The sequence below is a fragment of the Apaloderma vittatum genome, unplaced genomic scaffold, assembly GCF_000703405.1.
Source record: "Apaloderma vittatum isolate BGI_N311 unplaced genomic scaffold, ASM70340v1 scaffold7236, whole genome shotgun sequence".
Taxonomy (NCBI): domain Eukaryota; kingdom Metazoa; phylum Chordata; class Aves; order Trogoniformes; family Trogonidae; genus Apaloderma; species Apaloderma vittatum.
In genome coordinates this window covers 13,713-35,288 of record NW_009721175.1, presented here as the reverse complement: position 1 = coordinate 35,288, position 21,576 = coordinate 13,713, and the positions used below count along the sequence as shown (strand labels likewise).

General features: G+C 36.6%; 1 protein-coding gene across 1 annotated transcript; it reads left to right on the top strand.

Annotated features, from left to right (window-relative positions):
• Positions 1–178: 178 nt before the first annotated feature.
• ATP1B3 (ATPase, Na+/K+ transporting, beta 3 polypeptide) lies at positions 179–20,962 on the top strand (the record flags this gene model as incomplete). The annotated part of the gene is made up of 6 exons (XM_009871276.1): positions 179–307; positions 4,981–5,088; positions 6,514–6,701; positions 7,424–7,474; positions 15,919–16,005; positions 20,037–20,962. Coding segments are annotated over 6 exons (734 nt in total), but the record flags the coding sequence as incomplete, so codon positions are not given.
• Between the last annotated feature and the right edge of the window lie 614 nt (positions 20,963–21,576).

Below are 21,576 nucleotides of genomic sequence, written 5' to 3'. Positions count from 1 at the left end.
GTTTTGTGCTGTGCAGTGCTGGAAGCGTATTAACTTGTAACTACAGTTAGGAGTGGCAAGGGATTGCAGGGGAACACCAAAGCTGAACATTGTATTGCTTATTTCCCTTTTTGATTTTCAAAGTAGTTAAATGGAATTAACTGAAATGAAAATAGTAATTTTAGCTTTTTCTTTACAGGTTTGATCCTTCTATTCTATCTGGTATTTTATGGCTTTCTTGCTGCACTCTTCACATTCACGATGTGGGTTATGCTTCAGACACTGAGCAGTGATATACCAAAATACCGTGACCGTATTTCTAGTCCAGGTAACGGTGTATTTATTTTTTCATAAACCTCTGTCTAAACAGCTAAGTTTCATTAGAGAGCTTGTTTGAAATATGAACTGCCTGTTGGAAACTGTGATTATTATTCAGTTACTGGTTTCAAAGTTAAAACTCAGCATAAGGTGTGTTATACATGTTCATAGCATAAATTAAGTCAGTATTTTTTTTGTGTGTATGTTCTAACTTTTGCTGTTTTTTTTCTCCAAGTTATTTTCTCTTGCAGTTTATATACATGACAAATTCAATTTTACGTGGACATCCACACAACACATTGTTGTAGAAGTGGGATTATTGTTTAATTAAATTGCTTTAACGGTACTATAAGCCTGTTCTCTTGCATCAGATGGAAGGCCACCTATGATTAGCCTTTGATACTTTGAAGACAGATAGTACTATGGGGATGATCTGCTCAAGAATGTGTCAGGACTACGATACAGTTGCATTTTCCAGAGTTTTCATTGTAGTATTAGATAGCTTTTAATCAAGATGGAACATCTACAGATTCCAGAGGTTCTTGACCTATTATGTAGGGATCCACTGAAAAGAGAGGGTCCCGTTTTATGATGAAACAAAGTCCATGTAACATGTAGCTGCCCCTAAAAGTGGTGTCTTGCTTCCTTTGTATACATGCCACTATTGACTGGTTCAAGTAGCTATATGTGACGGAAGAAAACCCCTGCACAAATGAAAATAAAGGTGGTTGTGTCCCCCGCCCTTATTTTTATTATTTAAATATATTCACAAAAATCTGTCATTACAGGCTATGTTTTAGTGTATCTCAATATTGGAATAAAATTAAGGATTTTAATTTTGAAAGATTTAAAAGATGCTTCTGCATACTGTAATTACACCAAAGATTAGTGTTTTCTAGTGAACTGTTTCTGGAGAATAAGCGTTTGATTTGTGTGTGCAACTGAAGCAATTAGGTCAAACTTTGTAGTAACTTGTCTTATGTTTAAAATCTAACAAAACTAAATGACTATGTAATATTAATATTTTAGTGGAGGTTAGACAATTTTTTTAATACTTTTTCATTTTTTGAACTACAAATTCTAATTGAAAAAATTAACCAGCGTCTTGCAGCTATATCCTGCTTAATAGGATATAGTAGTCTTTGTGTGGACAAGTTGCAATTAGGACAGCATGACAAATGTCTCTTGATTCTGAACAGAATTTGTTTTGATGTAGTGTTCAGGCCTTCTTGTAAGGGATTCTTGAGGATATGTGCTGTTTTTTCAAGCTACAAATGGGCTAAATACTAGAAATAATAATAATGCTTGCATGATTCAAAAACAAAAAAAAAGAGGGGTGGGAGAAAGAAGACGGCTTAGTTGACTGTTTCTCTCCATCTCCTTTGAGTTAGTCAGAATCTTGGTAGTGAATGGAGCTATGGATAGCTGTGACTTGGTACTTGATTTGAGTGATGTTTTTCCTCTTGTGCCTCTCATAGTTAACGGTATTAATTTTCCTTTGTTTTGAAATAAGTCGTAAGTAATGTTTATTTTAAAAATATGTATTTCACAATCAGTTTTTAGTTTAAGAATTCCTATAACATTTCTGAATCACTTTTTAAAATATGTCTTTTAATGATTCATACATGTAAGTTAATAAAATTGCTTTTTTCTGTTTTAATGTTTCTCTTTAACTTTGTCATTTTTCACTTGCAGTGAAACATGTCATGTTCCTGGCTGTAAAACTTTAAATTATAAAAAAAAAAAATCTACACACAAAACCTGGATGGTATAGGTCAAAGGTTTTGCTCTTGTGTTAAACATGCTTGGAAATCTCACAGTTGATTTATTTTGTAATTGATGTCTGACTTGCATTGTACAATGAGTTATAATAGTGTCAATCAAGTCCAGATGATTTAAAACCTTTTTTTTTTTAAATCACCACTTGGAATTGTAGGGTAATATAATCTCTGTTACAATCCTAGATGCTATCCTATGCTGAGGTTGCTAATTCTGTTCTTCCAGAAGAGCCCAAATCCTGCATCTCGTGGTCTATGCATCAGTCCTTCAGTTAGCTTTTTCTGTAGAATTTACACCATAGTCTCTAGGCAGACTGTGATCCACTGGAATTGGAGGAGTCCCTTCCTCTTAGGATGTTTAAGTTCCCCTGATGCAATAAATCTCTTCAAATTATTGTTTCATTCTTTGATGACTAATTCAGTTACTTTGTCATATTCACTATGAAAAGCAATATCTCAGTCCTTCCATTTACAGTATAATTCTTTAGATAATAACAATCTCTTAGTGTGCAAAACCCCTTCAGTTATTTTTAGTCCTTTTAGTAACTTGTATTTTGTTGAATCCTAGTTCATTGTGGAGACTAGAAGAGGATTGTCATAGTGCAAAGTAATTTGCAGTCAAAATGATATTTGTAGTTTTATATAGACTGTCAGTCACTAAGGTATTTAGTTGTGGCTTGCCTGGAAATAATTTAACAGCTGCTGATGCAGAAAGGAGAATTTATGGTTTATTGGAAATCCTGCAAGAAAGGTAGAGTAAAAAAAGCATTAAATTATGTTAGTGGGTTTTTTTAGAATCTAAAATATGTTTGTCTGTGATAAATTTCTAGTATATACCTTTATTATTTCCCAGTTTAAAGTATTTGTAATAATTTCTGCCTTCAGATGAGAAGCTCAGTCATTTCTTTAGGTGAATCCTTAATAGTCCTGGACTGCTTAATTGCACTTTCTATATGTTTTCTGAAAGTGATTGATTAACTACAGTAATGTATTAAGAATCCAACATTAAGACATTATCTAACTTTATTTTCCCACTGTAGTCTTATATTCTTAAATGTTTATTTTGTATAAAGAAAGCCTGATTTTATTTTTATTTTTCAATTTTGGGAGATGAGTTTTGTGTTCTGCCTTGAATTGTATTCATTTGGGTATATAGTTTTAATTGGTTTTGCCAGAGGATAGGAAACCATATGGCATCCTAAGCTGACAGAATTAGTTGCTGCTGTTTCTCTTGTGCCAAATTTGACATTACAGAATCACAGAATGTTAGGGACTGGAAGGGACCTCGAAAGATCATCTAGTCCAATCCCCCCGCCGGAGCAGGTACACCTAAACGATGTTACACAGGAAGGCATCCAGGTGGGTTTTGAATGTCTCCAGAGAAGGAGACTCCAGTACCTCCCTGGGCAGCCTGTGCCAGTGTTCTGTTACCCTTACTGAGAAGAAGTTTCTTCTCAAATTTAGGTGGAACCTCTTGTGTTCCAGTTTAAACCCATTACCCCTGGTCCTACCATTGATTGTCACCGAGAAGAGCCTTGCTCCATCCTCGTGACATATTGATCAAATCATTTTAATATTCTAACTTAGAAGAAAACCAATCTGATAAAAAATGGATTGGTTTTGGTTTTTTCTTTGGTGGAACTACAATGTCAGTTCTCAGCTATATTTGAAGAGACAGATGCATGGACACTCATCCTTTAATCACAAGTGCAGAGTTTTTATCCTTTCTGATTATTTATATTTGATATGAATTACCTTAAGGTAGTGTGAATAAACAATCAATCATGCACCCTCTTTTGAACAGATTTAATCTTCTGTAATATCTTGTGGTGTAGCACTATTTCATCTGCTCCTGAAGCTGTGATGAGTAATAGTGGGACTATGTATCTGTGTTAGTGACGACTCCTGATGGTACAGGGCTGTATGTATTAGTAGAGACCGTGCCTTTTGCTTTAAACTGCTACAAAAAAAATCTGTAATATTTAACACTTTACCTTTATCTACCCATATCCTGGGAAGGACAGTTCATCTTCATCAAGGGCCCAAGCTCTATGTCAGTGTCTGTCTTTTTCATCCTTCAACACAAAGCTGGGCTTTGAGCATTCAATAATCTGTGCTGGTGTTTCTCCTGCTGGTTCTGGCTGTAGGTTGTTCCTGTTCAATACCCTCAGCCAGTAGCTGACCCTGAAGTGTCCAGTGCTATCAGCCTGGAAGGCAGCTCAGGAGTGTTCATAGTTACCACAGCCTAACTGAGGCATAGGCACTTCAAGTGATGTGCACACAGTGGTTTGATAAAGTTTATTGCATTTTCCGTGGAACGAATGACACCTAAACTTTCTGTTTGAAGAGGAGGAAAGGACTAACAACTAACTTGACTTGTCTGTTTTGATTGGAAAATCTTTCAAGCCACCTTTATACATTATAAATTTTTTAAAAATACTTTGGTTTTTGAGAGTTTCTTTGAGATTAATACAATCATAGCTTCACTCTATATTGCCTAAAGCTTTGAAGCATAACTTCAATTGGAGATTTTCTGGGTCGGTTTTGGGTATTATTTCAACTATTTCTGAAGTTTAATATGCTGAATATGAAAAATGAGAAGTCAATCAGTAAAATTATTTGATTGAAAGTGATTAAGGTATTGATTTTGCTATTCATGGTCAGTTGGGCTTGGTTTGTGAATTTACGTTATACGTTGGATTGAAGTATTAATCCATGTAGTGTTGATTTTGATAATTGACTTAAAAAACTAACTACCTTCCAGTAGTGTGGAATATAGGAGTAACAATAATGTTTCTTTATAGATTGAGTATTTTCCAATTTATGGATGTGATTTTTGCATAGGTTAGAGTGGTGTAGGGGAGAAAAGTTGTTTGGTTCTTTACTTGTACTTTTTCTTTTTAAGGACTTATGATTTCACCAAAGCCAGACACTGCATTGGAATTTTACTTTAACAAGAGCGATGCCCAGTCATATGCAGAATATGTTTCCACACTTAGAAAATTCCTTGAATGTAAGTAAGTTACTTACAGCTGCCCAAGTAATTCAGGAGCCTTAATGTTTGAGTACCTTAATTTCCTTTTTCGCTTGTAGTACACAATTGCTAATGAAGACTGTTGCAAGTTCAGGCTTACTCTAGACATGTGTTATTAAAGTATATACTTTACATAAAAAGGTAAATAATCAATACTTGAGTACTGGTAGGGAGCCTGAGCACAAGGAACCTACTGGAAACTTTTGTGTCATAGTCTAGTGTTTTGTGATTTGGTTGTTTAAATAGTACGAGATGTAGAAATTATGTATGCCAAAAGGATTCAATATAAAATTACATTGATCATGTACTTGGAGGCAAAATTTATCAAGACTTAACTGGTCATCTAAATGACTTCTAGTCTTAAGAAATTGAGTGTTTGCCTGTTTAAAAAGTGAGGCACACAAAGGTTAAATTAATTGCAGTTTATTATGTTCAACCTGGTACACAGTATTTATGTTATTAAAACACTGAATTTAGAACATGGAGAAAAGGTAACACAGGACAAGACTGGAGGAGAGCAAAATCAGTAGTTTTAGCCATATATTATGTGCCTGTATGTACAGTTAATCTAGTAATACAGAAATCAGTTTAAAATATTAGTAAGTTTAATCTCTCAAAAGTTATGTGTCAGAATTGAGGAGGTGCTGTAAAATCTTGCCTGTGTGCATGAGTTGCTTTGCTAGCTATGCAAACTGTAATTGAATCTTTCTGGATTCGTAGTTGTGGCATCTACCAAAAGCTTCTATGAGTAGGTTTTTCTTTGAGAGCTTTGCCAAGGGTTCCTGGGAGAATGCTACATTTAGTGATTGCTTGTTTCTGCAAGTAATTGCATTGAGGATGAACTTTCCCTTTTTTCCATTTTCCATTGTTTATGCTTAGCTTAGGGCAGGATGTGGGGGATGGGAACAAAACCAAAAAATGTCTTAAATATGAGTAGATGAGCATTTGTGAGAATGTGGTCTGCACCTGTGAAACACAGGAAAGTGAGAAACTTGGGATATTAGTATAACATCACTTATACAACCTGATTTAAATGTAGGAGCAATTTAGTGTTAGTTATTGAAATACTTGAAGTTCTTCTGTGTGTTTATTAAAAAAAAAAACACAAAACATGCAAAGGGAGAAACTGGTTTAGTTTCATGGTAAACACTTGATTGTTTATATTTTAATCCATAATTAGTTTAGAATTAGTTTATGTACAGGAGTGAAGTTGATTGTTATACTTCTAAGCACAATGCCACTTCCTGATATTCTTTGGAAAAGTGTTTGTTAAGGTGCATAGAAGGTAGTCCTTTGAGAAAGCTAGAAAAGTAGCAACTATAAATTAAATGTTTATATAGGTTTCTGCAGCTTTTTGGTTGTGTGTTTTATATGACTGATTTATGAGCTATTTCTGTTACACAGCATATGATGATTCAAAGCAATCCCAAAACATAAACTGTACACCAGGAAGGATTTTTGATCAAAATGATATTGCTGTTAAAAAGGCATGTCGATTTAACCTCTCTGAGCTTGGACAGTGCTCTGGAAAGGAAGATAAGACCTTTGGCTATTCGAAAGGAACTCCCTGCGTGCTTGTGAAAGTGAATAGAGTAAGTGCCTGTTTATTTTTTTTAATTATTAGTACAAGTGCTCCCAAATACCAGTGTATGAAATGTTACTGTAGAAAAGGACTGAAGTACATGTTCAGTTTGCTTGTCAAGACATTTGCATTTCTGAAATAGTGTAATTTACTGAGATGTCTAGCAATTGATATGTTTCAGAGAGTAAAATGAAGTGCGAGACTTTTGAACATTCTAATATTTAAAAGTATTGACTTTGATTACTTTCATCAAAATATGTGATAACTGTTTTAAGGAGTACAGTGCTCTGTGTTCTAAAGCACTGTCCAGGTAAAGTGTGTTTTACCGCATGTATGCGTTATAGAAATGTAATTGGAGTATAATGCATTCTGTAACTCCTAAACTATGTAAGGAAACTGAGTGAATAAGTATTTGCCTTTTCAGTGATGTTACACATTACTTGAACTGCTGACTGTTTGAGCCATTAATGTTGAATGTAAATTCAGAAAATAGTCTATTCTGTGGCCACTGTAACTATTTGAGCTTTAACTTTACAATGCTTAAAGTGTTAGTCCTAGTCTAAAATTGTGCTTCGTATAAAAAATGACACCAGATAGATTTTTTTATTTTTTTTATTTTTTTTTTCTCCTGGTATGAACTCTGTCATAGTAAATGAGGAAAAGTTTAAATTCAGTTTGTAAAACTAGATGGGGAGAGAAAATCTCTAAAATTTTTAACTTTCTCTCCTTCAGATAATTGGATTAAAGCCTGAAGGAGAACCACGTATACACTGTACATCTAAGGTAAGTTCTGAATGTTAGAAATGTGTGTATTTAGGATGAAAAGTGAAGTAATATACTGTGTCAGAACATTTATTTCACTCTGTTCTTGTTAGATTTTGTTCTTTTTTTTTTTTTTACTTTATTTCATCTTACTCTATGTCTACTTTAGTTTTAGTGTCTTTAATTTCTTCAGTGTGTTTATAAAAATACTTTTTTGGTTTTGTTCTTTCATCCTAAGATGTATTTGAGCTACCTGACTTGCTTTAAAATTAAGGAAAATGCATTCATGTTATTTGTGTTCTTATTTATTGTGAGTTATATTTGTTTTTCCCATTTCATAACCTATATTTTTATTTTTTCTCCATGCTGCAAGTGCACCTTAGACAATTTTATAAATGATGGGTAAGACTCAGTGTGGAAACTAATGTTACTGTTTAAATAAAAGTTGCCTTCAAATCAAGTATAAACTACTTATAATGATGACTAATCTATGCACATTTGTTGTGTACCAATGGATTTACACAGAATGTTTTTTGGCAACTATAATTAATTACTTTGACTTATGCATATTTTTCCTAGACTGCTTGGGGAGCATTGAAAGCCTTGCTCAGTTAGTAGCTTGAGCAAGGAATGGAGTCATGGCTTTTTGCTTGAGATGACTGATAAAAATGTAGACTGGGAAATTTCAGCAGTTAATGAGACACATACTGTAAGTGCTCTTGCCTTCATCCTAGGTACCTGTGGTAGGCATAAATTGTAATATTTGATTTTTTGGAGTCTTTGGAAGTTTTGATCTCCCCATGATAAAAAAGCCAATTAAGTTCCTTCTATTTTTACTAGTACTCTTTCTTCTTTGCCTTCTTTAGTTTATAATTTTTTGTGTCTAGCTGAGGTATTGTTAATGACATCCTCTGTCATCACACTGGAAGTAATGTCTCTTTAGGTGAATCTGCTGTTTGTAGTACCTTGAGTCTTTTAATTGTTTTACTATATAGATTTTTTTCTTTGGGCTATTTCCAAGTACAGATGTATTTGTAGATGTGATTTATTGAGGTTCAGAACTTTGAATTTCATGTTGCTATTTTTGTCTATCCCTCTGTAATTTTTCATGATTGTTTTAATGGGATCAAGTTCTCTGAAGCGTTTCGTACTACTTTAAGCTTGGTGCTGTCCGTTAACAAACTTTCTTTTATATTTTGCAAATGTTTATTGAAAATACTAAATAGGGTCCCTGACAGTCATGTTCATTTCTAATTTGAAAGGCCTTGTGGTGTGTTGAGAAGCAAGTTAAAGTGATTTATAAAACATTGATGGTAATCTTATTTTATTATGATTGTATTTCTTAAACTTTCTTGTATGTATGCTCTGTGAAACAGTGGTAAATAGGAAATCACAGGCGATGCTTTTTCTTATGCTCTTGGCTGATTTCACTAGCAAAAAAGTAAGTTTGATAATGACATGGTTGATCACATTGAGATTTTATGCTATTTTGTTTACCCTTTGAGATATTTATAAATAAATTGCATTATCATAGAATGGCTTGAGTTGGAAGGGACTTAAAGATCATCTAGTTACAACCCTTGCCCCGCCATGGGCAGAGACACCTCCCACTAGACCAGGTTTTTCAAAGCCCCATCCACCCTGTTCTTGGACACTTCCAGGGATGAGACATCACAGTTTCTCTGGGCAACCCATTCCGGTGTGTTACCACCCTCCACCCTCATAGCAAAGAATTTCTTACTAATGTCTAACCTAAATCTACTCTGTTCTAGTTTAAAAACATTACCCCTTGTCCTGTCACCATATGCACTTGTAAACAGTTTCTTGTAAACAGTTTTCCTGTAGGCTCCCTCTAGGTACTGGAAGGCTGCTATAAGGTCTCCCTGGAGCCTTCTCTTCTCCAGGCTGAACAGACCCAACTCCCTCAGCCTGGCCATCCTCTAGAGCCTCTCCAAGAGATCCATAACCTTGTGTTGTGGGCTCTGGAGCTGGATATAGTACTCCAGGTAGGGACTCACAAGAGCAGAGTAGAGGGGGAGCATCACCTCCCTTGACCTGCTGCTGGCCATGCATCTTTTGATGCAGCCCAGGACATGGTTGGCTTTTTTGGGCTGCCAGTGTGCTTTGCTGGCTCATGTTAAGTGCTTCATCAACCAGCACTCTCAAGTCCTTCTCTGCAGGGCTGCTTTCAAGCTGCTCATCTCCCAGCCTGTATTTGTGGTTGGGATTGCCCCGACTCAGGTGCAGGGCCTTGCACTTGGCCTTGAACTTCATGAGATTGGCATGGACCCACACTCCAGCCTGTCAAAGTCCCTCTGGATGGCATCCCTTCCCTCCAGTGTGTTGACCACAGCAGACGGCTTGGTGTCATGAGGAAACCTGCTGAGTGTACACTTGATCCCGCTGTCCATGTTGCTGACACAGATGTTAAACAGCACCAGTCCCAGTACTGACCCCTGAGGGACTCCGCTTGTCACAGGTCTCCGTTTGAACATTGAGCTGTTGATCAAAACTCTTGAGAGTGGCCATGTAGCCACTTCCTTATCCACCAAGTGATCCATCTCTCAAGTCTGTGTCGCTCCAGTTTAGAGACCAGGATGTCATGCAGGACAGTGTCGAATGCTATGCACACGTCCAAGAGGATGACATCTCTTGCTCTTCACTTATCCACAAATGGTGTAACCCTATCATAAAAAATTACCAAATTTATCAGGCAGAATTTTTCCTTGGTGAAGCCATGTTGGTTGCTGCCTCCTCGTTTTCCATGTGCCCTAGCAGAGCCTTCAGAAGGGTCTGCTCCATTGTCTTGCCAGGCACCAAGGTGAGACTGACTGGCTTGTAGTTCTTCAGGTCTTCCTTATCTCCATTTTTGAAAATAGGAGTCAAGTTTCCTCTTTTCCAGTCAGTGGGAACTTTACCAGACAGCTGTGACTTTTCAAATACGATGGAAAATGGCTTTGCAGCTTTGTCTGCTAGTTCCCTCAGGACCCACGAATGAGTCTCGTCAGGTCCCATGGACTTGTGCACCTTCAGGTTCATTAGATGGTCTTGAACCTGGTCTTCTCTTACAGTGGGTGGGTCTTCATTCTCCCAGTCCCTGTCTACAACTTGGATGGTGTGGTTAGAGCACTTACTGTCGAAGATGGAGGCAAAAAAGTTGTCGAGTACCTCAGCCTTCTCCATATCCTTTGTGACTAGGTCCCCCATTTTCTTCTGGAGAAGGGCTCACGTTTTCCCTGATCTTCCTTTTGTCACTGATGTACTTGCAAAAACTTTTCTTGTTACTCTTGATGTCCCTGGCCACATTTAATTCTGTCTGGGCCTTAGCTTGAACAACTGCTGCTTGAACAACTTCTTTGTATTCCTCCCAGGTTATCTGTTCCTGTTTCCATGCTCTGTAGACTTTCTTTTTGCAACTAATAGTGTCCAGGAGCATCCTGTTGAGCCATGCAGGCCTCCTGGCATTCTTGCCCACCTCTCAGTTTGCCAGGATGCATTGCTTCTGGGCTTGGAGGAGGTGATCCTTGAATACCTACCAGCTTTTGTGGGCCTCTCTCCCCTCCAGGGCTGTATCCCATGGTACCCTACTAAGCAAGTCCTTGAAGAGTTCAGAGTCTGCTCTCCTGAAGTCCAAGGTAGCGAGCTTTGTGGAGAAGCACGCACAAACTCCGAGATGGTGGAAAACGGAATTTGCTTTATTGCGAGCAGGCACACATATTTATACTTATTAGCAAGAAGCACTATTTGTAGGTTACAAACAAGAGACCAGACTATGCAGCCAGGGATGTTATTAGCTCATGTACTCCTTCAATCACTCTCCTATCACACAGGGAGAACAGACTTTCCCAGGTCTGTTTTGATCATACTCTCCTGCTCACTCCCATGCACATCTTGTGTACAAGAAGTGTCTTATCTGTTAATTCTCATGGACAAACTCCCAACATGAGCTATACTCAGCTGGTCAGGGTCTCTTTTCATAATTAGCAAGCAAGAGTTGTGGACTTGTTTAGAAAAGAGCTCAAGGACGAAAGTCTTAATTCTGCAACGCAGAGCTGCCAGCACAGCTACTGTAAAATGTAGGGTATCCACAGAGCTTGCTATGTACTCTACTTGTCGTAAGGATCAGGAATTCAGCCATTTCATGGTCCCTGCAGCCAAGATTGCCCTTGAGCTTCACATTGCCCACCAGCCCCTTCTCATTGGTCAGAACAAGGTCCAAGCGTAGCACCTTTTCTTGTCAGCTCCTCTACCACTTGGAGGAGAATATTATTCTCAGGAAAATTATTCTCAAGAACCTACTGGACTGCTGATGCCTTGCTGTGTTGTTCCTCCAACAGATACCGAGGTGGTTGAAGTCCACCATGAGGACCAAGGCTTGTGAATATGAAACTGTTCCTATTTGTGGATAAACGGTCTCATCCACTTGGTCTTCCTGATCAGACAGCAGACCCCCACTATAATAACGCCTGCCCCTGCCTTGCCTTTAACCCTGACCCATAAGCTCTTAGGCAGTTCCTCGTTCTTCCCCAGATGCAGTTCCATGGTCACTGAGGGGCCACATCCTCTCCTCTTCTCCCCTGCCTGTCTTTCCTAAAGAGCTTATATCCATCCATCCCTATACTCCAGTTATAGGACCCATCCTGTCATGTCTCAGTGATGCTGATAATGTCACAGCCCTGTAGGTGCGCACACGTCTCTAGCTCCTCATATTTGGTCACCATGCTATGTGCATTAGTATAGAAGCATTTAAACTGGACCCCTGCTGAAGCTGACTTACTGGCTCAAATTCCATTTAATTCCATTTAATTTTCTCCTTTTATCTCAGCCTTATTTTTAGAATTTTTCCAGAACGTCTTCTTTCTGTTGTGCAGAAAGAATATATGTATCTATATATATATATCTATATATCTTACTGAAACCCCTACTTTGAACACGAAAGGATTACGCTGTTCTTTATGTCGGCTTATGAGGCTTTGATTGCAATTGTGTTTGTATTTCTTTGACTCTTTAAGATATGAGTGTTGTTTAACGGTCTCTTCCTCATCTGTAGAGGGTAAAGTGAATGCTTAGCTGGAATTAATACCTTCTGGATTTTCTTAATTCAAGGATGTGGGCTGTGATCCTTTTGTGTGCACACTGGAAAGGTGGAGAAGGATAGCCAATAGATATCTGTGCATTTCGCAGACAAATTTATAATTACATTGCATCTGCCACTGTATTTGAATATTCCCTAAATATGGCTTATAACAGAAGTTGAAGTGTACTGGTCATTTGGACTTCCCTATTGCTTCTCTTGCTCAGAGTGTTTACCTAGGCTTTAAGTACCTGTTGTGTTGTGTTGCAGTGTTTTGAGGTTTGTTTTTCTTCCTTCTGTGTTGCTGTCAGCAAATGTGGGTTGAAAGAGATTAATCCAGGTGACACGCATTTCTGAAAGTAAATTCTGCACTGGATATTAGCTTCGTAGAATTTAAGCATATTTGTGCGGTTCATAACACAAATCAAGCAAATCTTATTTGCTTTAGAAATCTTTAACATCTGCGTGACAAAGATCAGTTTTGCTTAAAAACATGTAATTGAACAGTGGAAATCCTGCTATCATGTTCTCTTCATTATAGAGCAGACTTTTTTAAAAACCTGTAGATTTGCTGTTTACCAATTTTTCTTTCCTCTTCATATGTTGAGGGCAATTTGGAGAAGTGTCTGCCTGGACTTCACATTTTACAGGCAATTATTTATTTTTACCTGGAAATTTTTTATGCTTTTTAAATGAAGAGGACAAGTCTCTTAAGTACAGAGTGAGGTTAATCGCTTCTGTCTGTGTATCCTGCTAGTCTTTGCCAGCTGAAACATCATTTAAGTTATATACTTCGAAATGCATGCTCTTTAGGCATTCTCCTGTGAGGTGATTCTTCTTTCTTCTCCCTGCACTTTTCCTATATTTTTTTTTAAATAGAAAAGTTTTAGATAGATCTGTCATTTCAAAGCCAGCACACTTGAGAGTTGGGGATGTTCCTCCCTCTGTGCCCACATAGGGTAGCTGTGATCACTGTAATTCATGTAGATTAGGGAAATCAGTGTTTGCAGTGTCAGACACCAAGCACAGCTGGTCCTTTCTCCTTTGCCCTGGAGGAGCTGGGCTGCTGTAGTCCTAAGGATCTCCACAGAGAGAAACAAGCCAAAAAAGGATTGAGTTTCCAAAGAAATTGGAAGACCAGCATTTCAGGTCTCTAGTTTGGGACTGGAAGTATACAATTTCATGTGGTCTGGAACACCTTCAACTGAAACTACCTTTACTGAATACTTGTAGATTTTATGCATGATTTACTTTTTTTTAACTGCAGAGAAGAAGGATGGCCTTAACTCTGTATTTCTGATGTTTAGTGACTTGTATTGGGTATCACTTTCTAGTAGAGTGGCTGTATGAATGACACTACGTGACTTGCTATTGTCCACATATTCAGCATCTGAGTTACCTTGCTTTTTGTGACAGAAATATTAGATGTTTTACAGTTTCTACTATTACATACTGCTCTTCAACTTGTGCAATGATACTGTTTCTTCTCAAATTACTGTAGATCAATTTTGCCCAAGTTCTTTCGTTGGGTCTTTGTACATTATTTTAACATCTACAAAATTACTCTTTTTAAGATGCAGTCTTAATAAAGACCAGGTAAGAGAGGTTGAAGTCTATCTGTCCAGCTAAGTGGTCTGATTTTTAGATTTGCTGACTGCTTGCCACTCTTTTCCAAAAATTGTAAATGGCAGTCAGAACAAGTGATACTTACTAAGGGAATGATTCTTGAAGATCTTCAAAGCAACTGCAGCCTGTTTAGGTCTTGGGGTTTTTTGGTTTTTTTTTTTCCTTTTAAATGTGTAGGGAGAATAATTAGGATTAATTATTAAAGAAAACTCCAAACCCCACAGCAGTGGCTGGAGACAGGCAGTTGCATGTCCCAGAAACTCTCTGCTACTGCATTGATAGCATAATGCATATATATTTACGACTGCATGCGTGCATGCCATGTGTTTAGCTGCTGCAGAAAGCTCTACTCCTATTTATCTTTCTTATGTTCTTCTGTATTCTGGTTGTTCTTAACAATTATTTCTGAAATATATTTGAAAATTGAGTATTTTCAGCTGCATGAGCTTTAAATAAAATAAAGAGTAATGGTGAAAAGCAACATGTTTCTACTTAAAAATTATATTTACTAGCTCAAGGTCTTGTAATAATTTATACTGCAAAGGAACAACATGTGGCCATATCCTAGACAACAGTATATTCTTCTGAGGAGGTGAAGAGAAAGTATTCATGAGCTGTAGTTTGTTCTTTACTAATTTTTGATCTTTGAGTTCCTATTGACATCCTCTTTTGCTCTGTTCTATTACTGCAGTTTTCCTCTGAACTTTGTAGTGTATCTTTTTAAAATTGCAGGTCTATATGGGTATGGTAAAAAACAGTGAAAGTTACTAATCCACTTGGAACTTGTGAATTACACTGAACAAGCAGTGATGTTCTGAAGATACATTTAGCATTTCGGGGAGTGTTAGTGGCATTTCCATTTATCACTGTATTATGTTTATTCTAGAAAGTCACATTAGATATGGGCATTACCGAATAGTTTGAACTTTGCAGTAGTTTGACATCCTGCCAGAATACACAATCCTGAAGAATCTCGCATACCGGGAGATGTGTCTATGTACTGCTGTGCTGATAGCCTATGTTTCGGACATCTCAATCATATATACGTATTTTGTATATTTTACACATTGGGTGACTTGTTAGTCAGAAATTAAGCGGCAACTTTGTAGGTAGCTGCTTCTTATTACAAGATTTTGGATTATAAGGGAAAATTAGCAATAAGGTATGCATATGTATATTGTTCCTCTAAGGTAGTGGATGACACACAGAAACTCTAGTAACATCACAGTTTTAAGGTAGACTTTTTTTAGCTAGACTGTATTCCAAGGCTATCTGGATAAGTGTTAGGAATAGTACAGCATTGCAGGGAGGGGGCTATAGTTCTTTTGTGATGGGTTATATTGTTCCAAATTTGAGAGGCTTAAAAACCTGGCTTTAAACAGAAATTCATCTTCCGCTTAAATAGAGATGTGCTTTTGCTTCACCAAAATATACAGGCTTGCTTGTATAGTTTGGCTTATATATCGGGTGGGTTTGGTTGTTGAATTATTCATTGCAATCTCCACTCCCTTTTTCTTTGACTCATAAGGGAAACATGGAGGCAAGCTGTCTTGACTTGATTACTAATTTAAATACTACGGTTATTAATCCTTACTGTAGCAGATGTGTGCAGCATGTAACTGACAAAAATCTATTTTGGAAGTTATTTTAAAAGATTGTCGCTAGTTGCCTTTTGTAGGGATCTTGCACTTCATCATTGGGTTATAATTTGATTTTTGTATTCATGTTTTTTAACTTTTAATTGTGTTGCTATCTCGAATCACAGGAAGAAGGCATGGTTGAGATAACTTACTTTCCTCCTGAAGGCTTGATCGACTTAATGTACTTTCCATACTATGGGAAAAGATTGCATGTAAGTATGCTTTAATGATGGTCTTTATTTTGTAAATTATGTAAGTTATAGAATCATACAATGGCCTAGGTTGGAAGGGACCTCAGAGATCATCTAATCCAACCTCCCTGCCATGGGCAGGGACACCTCTCAACTAGATCAGGCTACTCAAGGCCTCATCCAACCTGGCCTTGAACACCTCCAGGGAGGGGACATCCACAACTTCTCTGGACAATTTATTCCAGAGTCTTGCTCTCCTCATACTGAAGAATTTTTTCTTAAGATCCAACCTAAATCTGTTTTCCTTTAACTTAAACCCATTTCCCCTTGTCCTATCAGTGGACACTTTTGGGAAAAGTCCCTCCCCGGCCTTCCTGTAGGTTCCCTTCAGGTATTGGAAGGCAGCTATTGGGTCCCACCAGAGTCTCTTCTTTTCAGGACTGAATAATCTCAGTTCCCTTAGCCTGTCCTCATAGCAGAGGTGCTCTAGCCTCTGAATCATCTTTGTGGCCCTCCTCTGAACTCACTCTAGCAGATCTATGTCCCTCTTTCGGTGGGGACACCAGAACTGGATGCAGTATTCAAGGTGGAGTCTCACAAGAGCAGAGTAGGGGGGGGGAGAATCACCTCTCTAGATCTGCTGGCCACACTCCTCTCTGCATCCCAGGATATGGTTGGCCTTCTGGGCTGTGTGAGCACACTGCCAGCTCATGTTGAGCTTCTCAGCATGAGCTGGTAGCATGCTCATGTTTACGTTCACAATAATACCAGATTAATTTTGAAGTTTGAACTTTGTAATGAGGTACTCCCAAGGAATATGCAGAAATTTCAGTGTTTGAGATTAAATATATGCTTTAGCAGACACAAGCAGATAAACTGGGCATTTTCCTAATGAAGAAAAGGCTGCATGCTAGCAGCATTAAGGGCATCTGCTGCTTTTGGGTCACTGATATCTTTTGAAATCTTTTTGAATGCAGGGAAAGACAAGAAAAATAAACTGGTTCTTTGGATTACAATAGTTCCCAGTACTTAATCCATGGAGTTTATATATAGTATATTAAGTTTATAATTCATTATGGTATTGTTGATTATTATTTATTTGTGGCTTTTCAATCATGTTTTCTGTTTTCTCTATTTATGAAGAAGCACTTCAAAGTAGTAGATTTTTTTAAATAAATCTTTTTATTTATTCAAATTTTCTTATTTTTGTTTTACTTTGCTTGCTCCATCAATCCTAATTGTAGTGTTACATAAATCTTATTTATCTAATTGAAGAACACTCATTTTAAAAAAAAACAAAGCTCACTACTTGATGAACATAGAAGCAGAGTTAAAACTCCAATTTCTTTTCTAACTTGAATTGTTATTTCTTCTTTTCTTGCATCAACTTGTGATAACTACATACAGAAAATGTGTACCTTGTATAAAATATAGTATTGTCTGTTTCTGACCAAGTTACTTAGTCTAATAAACATCTTCACTATTCACCACTGAAGATAAAAGTACTTTTTCCACATAAATCTATTAGTTCCATAGTATCCCACAGTGGTTGTTCATAATTTCCCAGAAGTGATTTTTGTACTAAATTGTTCCCTTAACAGTGATTTTTTTTTTTTTTTTCAGTGTACTCTATACTTACTTGCAGTAGTTCACATAACTTTGGAGGTTTTATTTTATTCTCTCATGACTTTTACTGATGAGCTTGGTTTTCTTCTACATTTGCTTTCATGCTATTTATGGGTAGGTCTGTGTTTTCTGAATTGCTAAACCATTCATTTTCTTAGACGTACAAGATTAGAGAGAGACTGTCAATCTGTGATTCCGACAGGCATACAATACATACTCTGTCCTCTTCTTGGAATGTGAGAGCTCTGCTTCCCTAAGAAGTGAAAAGTACAGCATCAATAGACCTTGAGATGTCAGGAGGTAGTTTATATCAAAGATGGGATGAAGAACTTCCCTGACAGAATTCCCGTCTTGCTGCTACACTGATGGAAAAGGAGAGATTATGAGAATAATGAACACAGGCAAAACTAAACTCTGTTCTTTGCTTGATTTAGGCTTGATTTAGATTTGATTTAAGCTTTTTTAAAGAAGTTTTTTGTTCAATATCCTTTCATGTTCACTTAGTCATGTGGGATAAGGGCTATGGTTTGAGGGATTCCTACTTATGTAAAGTTCAGTTTTCATAGCATTAGCATATTGTGAAAAAGAAGAGGGAGAAAGAATAGTTGTGAGAGGTTGAGGAATTTTTATCAGTCTTGAGACTGAATAGATTTCTTGTATATACAACAGAACTTTTATGTTACAGCAGTGTGGAATTGTCAAATTGCTTTATTCTGTGAAAGAGTTAAGAGGATTCAACTAATCTTGCTGCTCTTGTGCTAAATTAAGAGCCGTAAAAGTACCAACATCTACAGTTTTGTGGTCCAGAATGGTTATTTGCCTTTTGCTGCTCAGCACAATAAACCCAACTCTCTGACCTGAGGGAACATTACCTTTTTCAGATGATCTGTAGTGCTTAATAGGGATGCTGATTCTCTTTCATCTGCCCCTCAAATTGTGCATTGAGTAGAAGTCCATTCTGTCTTCAAAACATCATAGCATTTGAAAAATCTTGGCAGAGAGAAGACTTCTACAAGGAAACAAGAATTTTATTTCTTATTTTTATAAAACTCAATTAGTACCTCAGGTGTGGTATCACCCTTATAACCAGAGAATTTTGAGGATGCCTTGCCTAGCTGCATTTCCCCCTCCCAGTTTGAAGTTTATAGGAACACAGGAAAATATCTGATCGCGATAGCAAAATCGCGATCCAAGGAAAGCAATATTTCAATCTACCACTTAGTAATATTTCACATTAAAGATTCCAGCACATCAACTTCCATGACATCATTCTTTTTAAATGAGATTTTGAGTACTATGTAGTGCTTTTGTTGATAGAGAAGGTAGCCTAAAAATAACAAATGTATTAAGGAGTCTCTTAAGTTAATGAGGAGAAAAAAAATATCTTAACACAAAATTTTGTTCAGTTAAAATTTAAGGCTTGTGATTGTATAATACTGTAGTGTCATATTTAGCCCACTGGCTTATGTGAGTTTTTACCAAGAAAATAAATAATTTTTCTTAATCAGCAATCAGCAGTATTGACCTAAAATTACAAAGAAATTATTGAAATACTTTATGAAATGCTGCTTTAATATTGTATAATAAACAATCTCTTATTTAATTCATAGGCACTTTATAAAAAAAAATCAAGTTGTCCTAATTGAGTTGGAGTTCAGAAATAATACTGGGTTGACAAAAATTTAATTGTGCATTCATTCCTAAATTTTACCTTTTCATTATAGGGAATGGATTCAAGAATTGTAGTTGTTCCAGTAAATATGATTTACCAGGGTACTCTCAGAATATTTAAGAAATCATTTCTATGTAAAGCTATCAAACAGATAACACATTTGAAAATGGATTGTTGCTAAACAAGTAAATGGGATAGGTTGAAAGGGAAACTAGTTTACTGGTATTTGTTGAATCATGCTTTTGGCAAAAAAAAAAAAAGCTTAAAACTGTGCTAGAAAAGTTATGTTTTATAGCAGATTAAAAATAAACAAGCAAACAAACAAAACACAAAAAAACCCAAAATAAATGAAATCAAGAAAAGAAACAAAACCCAAAATAACAGAAGAGACAAAGGAATGGATAGGAAGACTAATTTCAGAGGCTGTTTCATGTAGATGTTTCTAGAAAAGTTGGAGTCAGTACATTAGAAAGGGGAAAAGTTGTATGCCTCTTGAAGATGCTGTTTGTGACTTAAATTATGTTGACTTAAATTATTGTGACTTAAATTATTAGTTGAGAAATAGTATGAAGGATTTATATCTCACTGTCTGTCTTTGGAAAAAAAAAGTCTTACCTGAGTCATTGGGCTTTGAAAATTTGAGTTCTTAATTAGCTTTTTTTTCTTAATTAGCTGTTCTGATGGATTAAATGTTAATTTAAACACTAACTTACTCTAGTGTCTCAAATATCTTTCCCATCTTTCTGTTTACTAGGCTCACTATTTACAGCCTCTGGTGGCTGTTCAACTAGCGATTAACTCCAACACTACCAAAGAAGAAATAGCAATTGAGTGTAAGATCCTGGGCTCACCTAATTTAAAAAATGAAGATGACCGTGACAAGTTTCTGGGACGAATTGCTTTCAAAGTTCAGATGACTGAATAGCTGGAGTCAAAAATTATCCACAAAGTAAATGTTGTCTGTTTTGTATCAGCTGGACATGCCATTCTAGCATATGAGACCACCATGGAGAATGTTAAGGTGGCTTATGTTGTTCAGGTAGCATATTAATATGCTTCCAAATCTTATGTTTAAAATCCCTCAAATTAAATGCCTATCCTGCTTCTGCCTGCCCCACTGGAACAGTGTACAGACTATAGTTATGTTATAGGGACCTGTAAATAGCCGTTTTCAGACACATAATAATGGTGACCATTGTCGCGTTCTGAAATGTGGTTTTATCCCCCAAGTGAGTGTCTCAAGCTTAATGTGCTGTGCTATGTAAATATTGTATTGATTTAACACTGGTTTAACTGTCATATCTCATTGCTGCCACAGTTATAGGGATAAATAATAAATGGTACCTGATTGACGTAGTGATTTTTTTGTAAGAGTAACACCGCCAACTTAAAGTGTGTGTATGGGACTGGACGGATGGATGGACGGATGGATGGAGATGCCTTAAATTGTCGACTGGGTAGTGTGGGGGAGTTGAAATGGATTTTAAGAGTTGCTGTGGATTTCTGAAAGTAAGTGCTCAACTAGTACTTCCTTTTGCTTGTCACTGTGCAAGTATTGTGTACATGTAATACTTGTTATAGAGTTTGGCATTCTAGCTGAGGAATTGAATCTTTCTTCACGTTGTTAATTGCTTGCAATATATGGAGCACAAATAAAATCCAAACAGTATTTTAAAACTTTTAGTCCAAAAATATCAATATACAAAAATTTAAAATTGTTTAAGGTCCTAGTAACAGTTGTACAACAGAGCTGCTTGAAAGAAATGACCTCACTATTGTGGGAATAGGCTTTCCTGAAGAACTTCTGTTACAAAAAAAAAAAGAAAAAAAAAAAAGATTTGTCTTGATTAAACATAAATGTTTAATGTGTATACTCTGTTTCATTGCATCATTTTAACATACTTCGTGTCTTTGTCTGCTTTTTCATCTTAGAATTTCTGTGTATTTCCTCATAATCCATTTAGCAAATTGGTGCCATCAGCTGCTTTATAGATATATCTTGATGAATTGTGTGGATTACTTGCAGTTTAACTTAAATATTTTTATTAATTTGGTTGCTAAGATGACTGGTTTATTTGTGATTGCTCCACACATTAAACAAGTTGACCCATTATATTGTGTTATAATGTCTGCAGTTGTGCTAACGTGGGATTTATATTATGCTTCTCTAGAGTTTTTGTTTGTTTTGGTCTCTTCTTTTTGAGCACATGATCCACATTGTTGATGTCTACTTAATATTAAAAGACCACAGCAAATCCACATAAAGGTATTTACCTTTATGTTCTGCTAGTTAA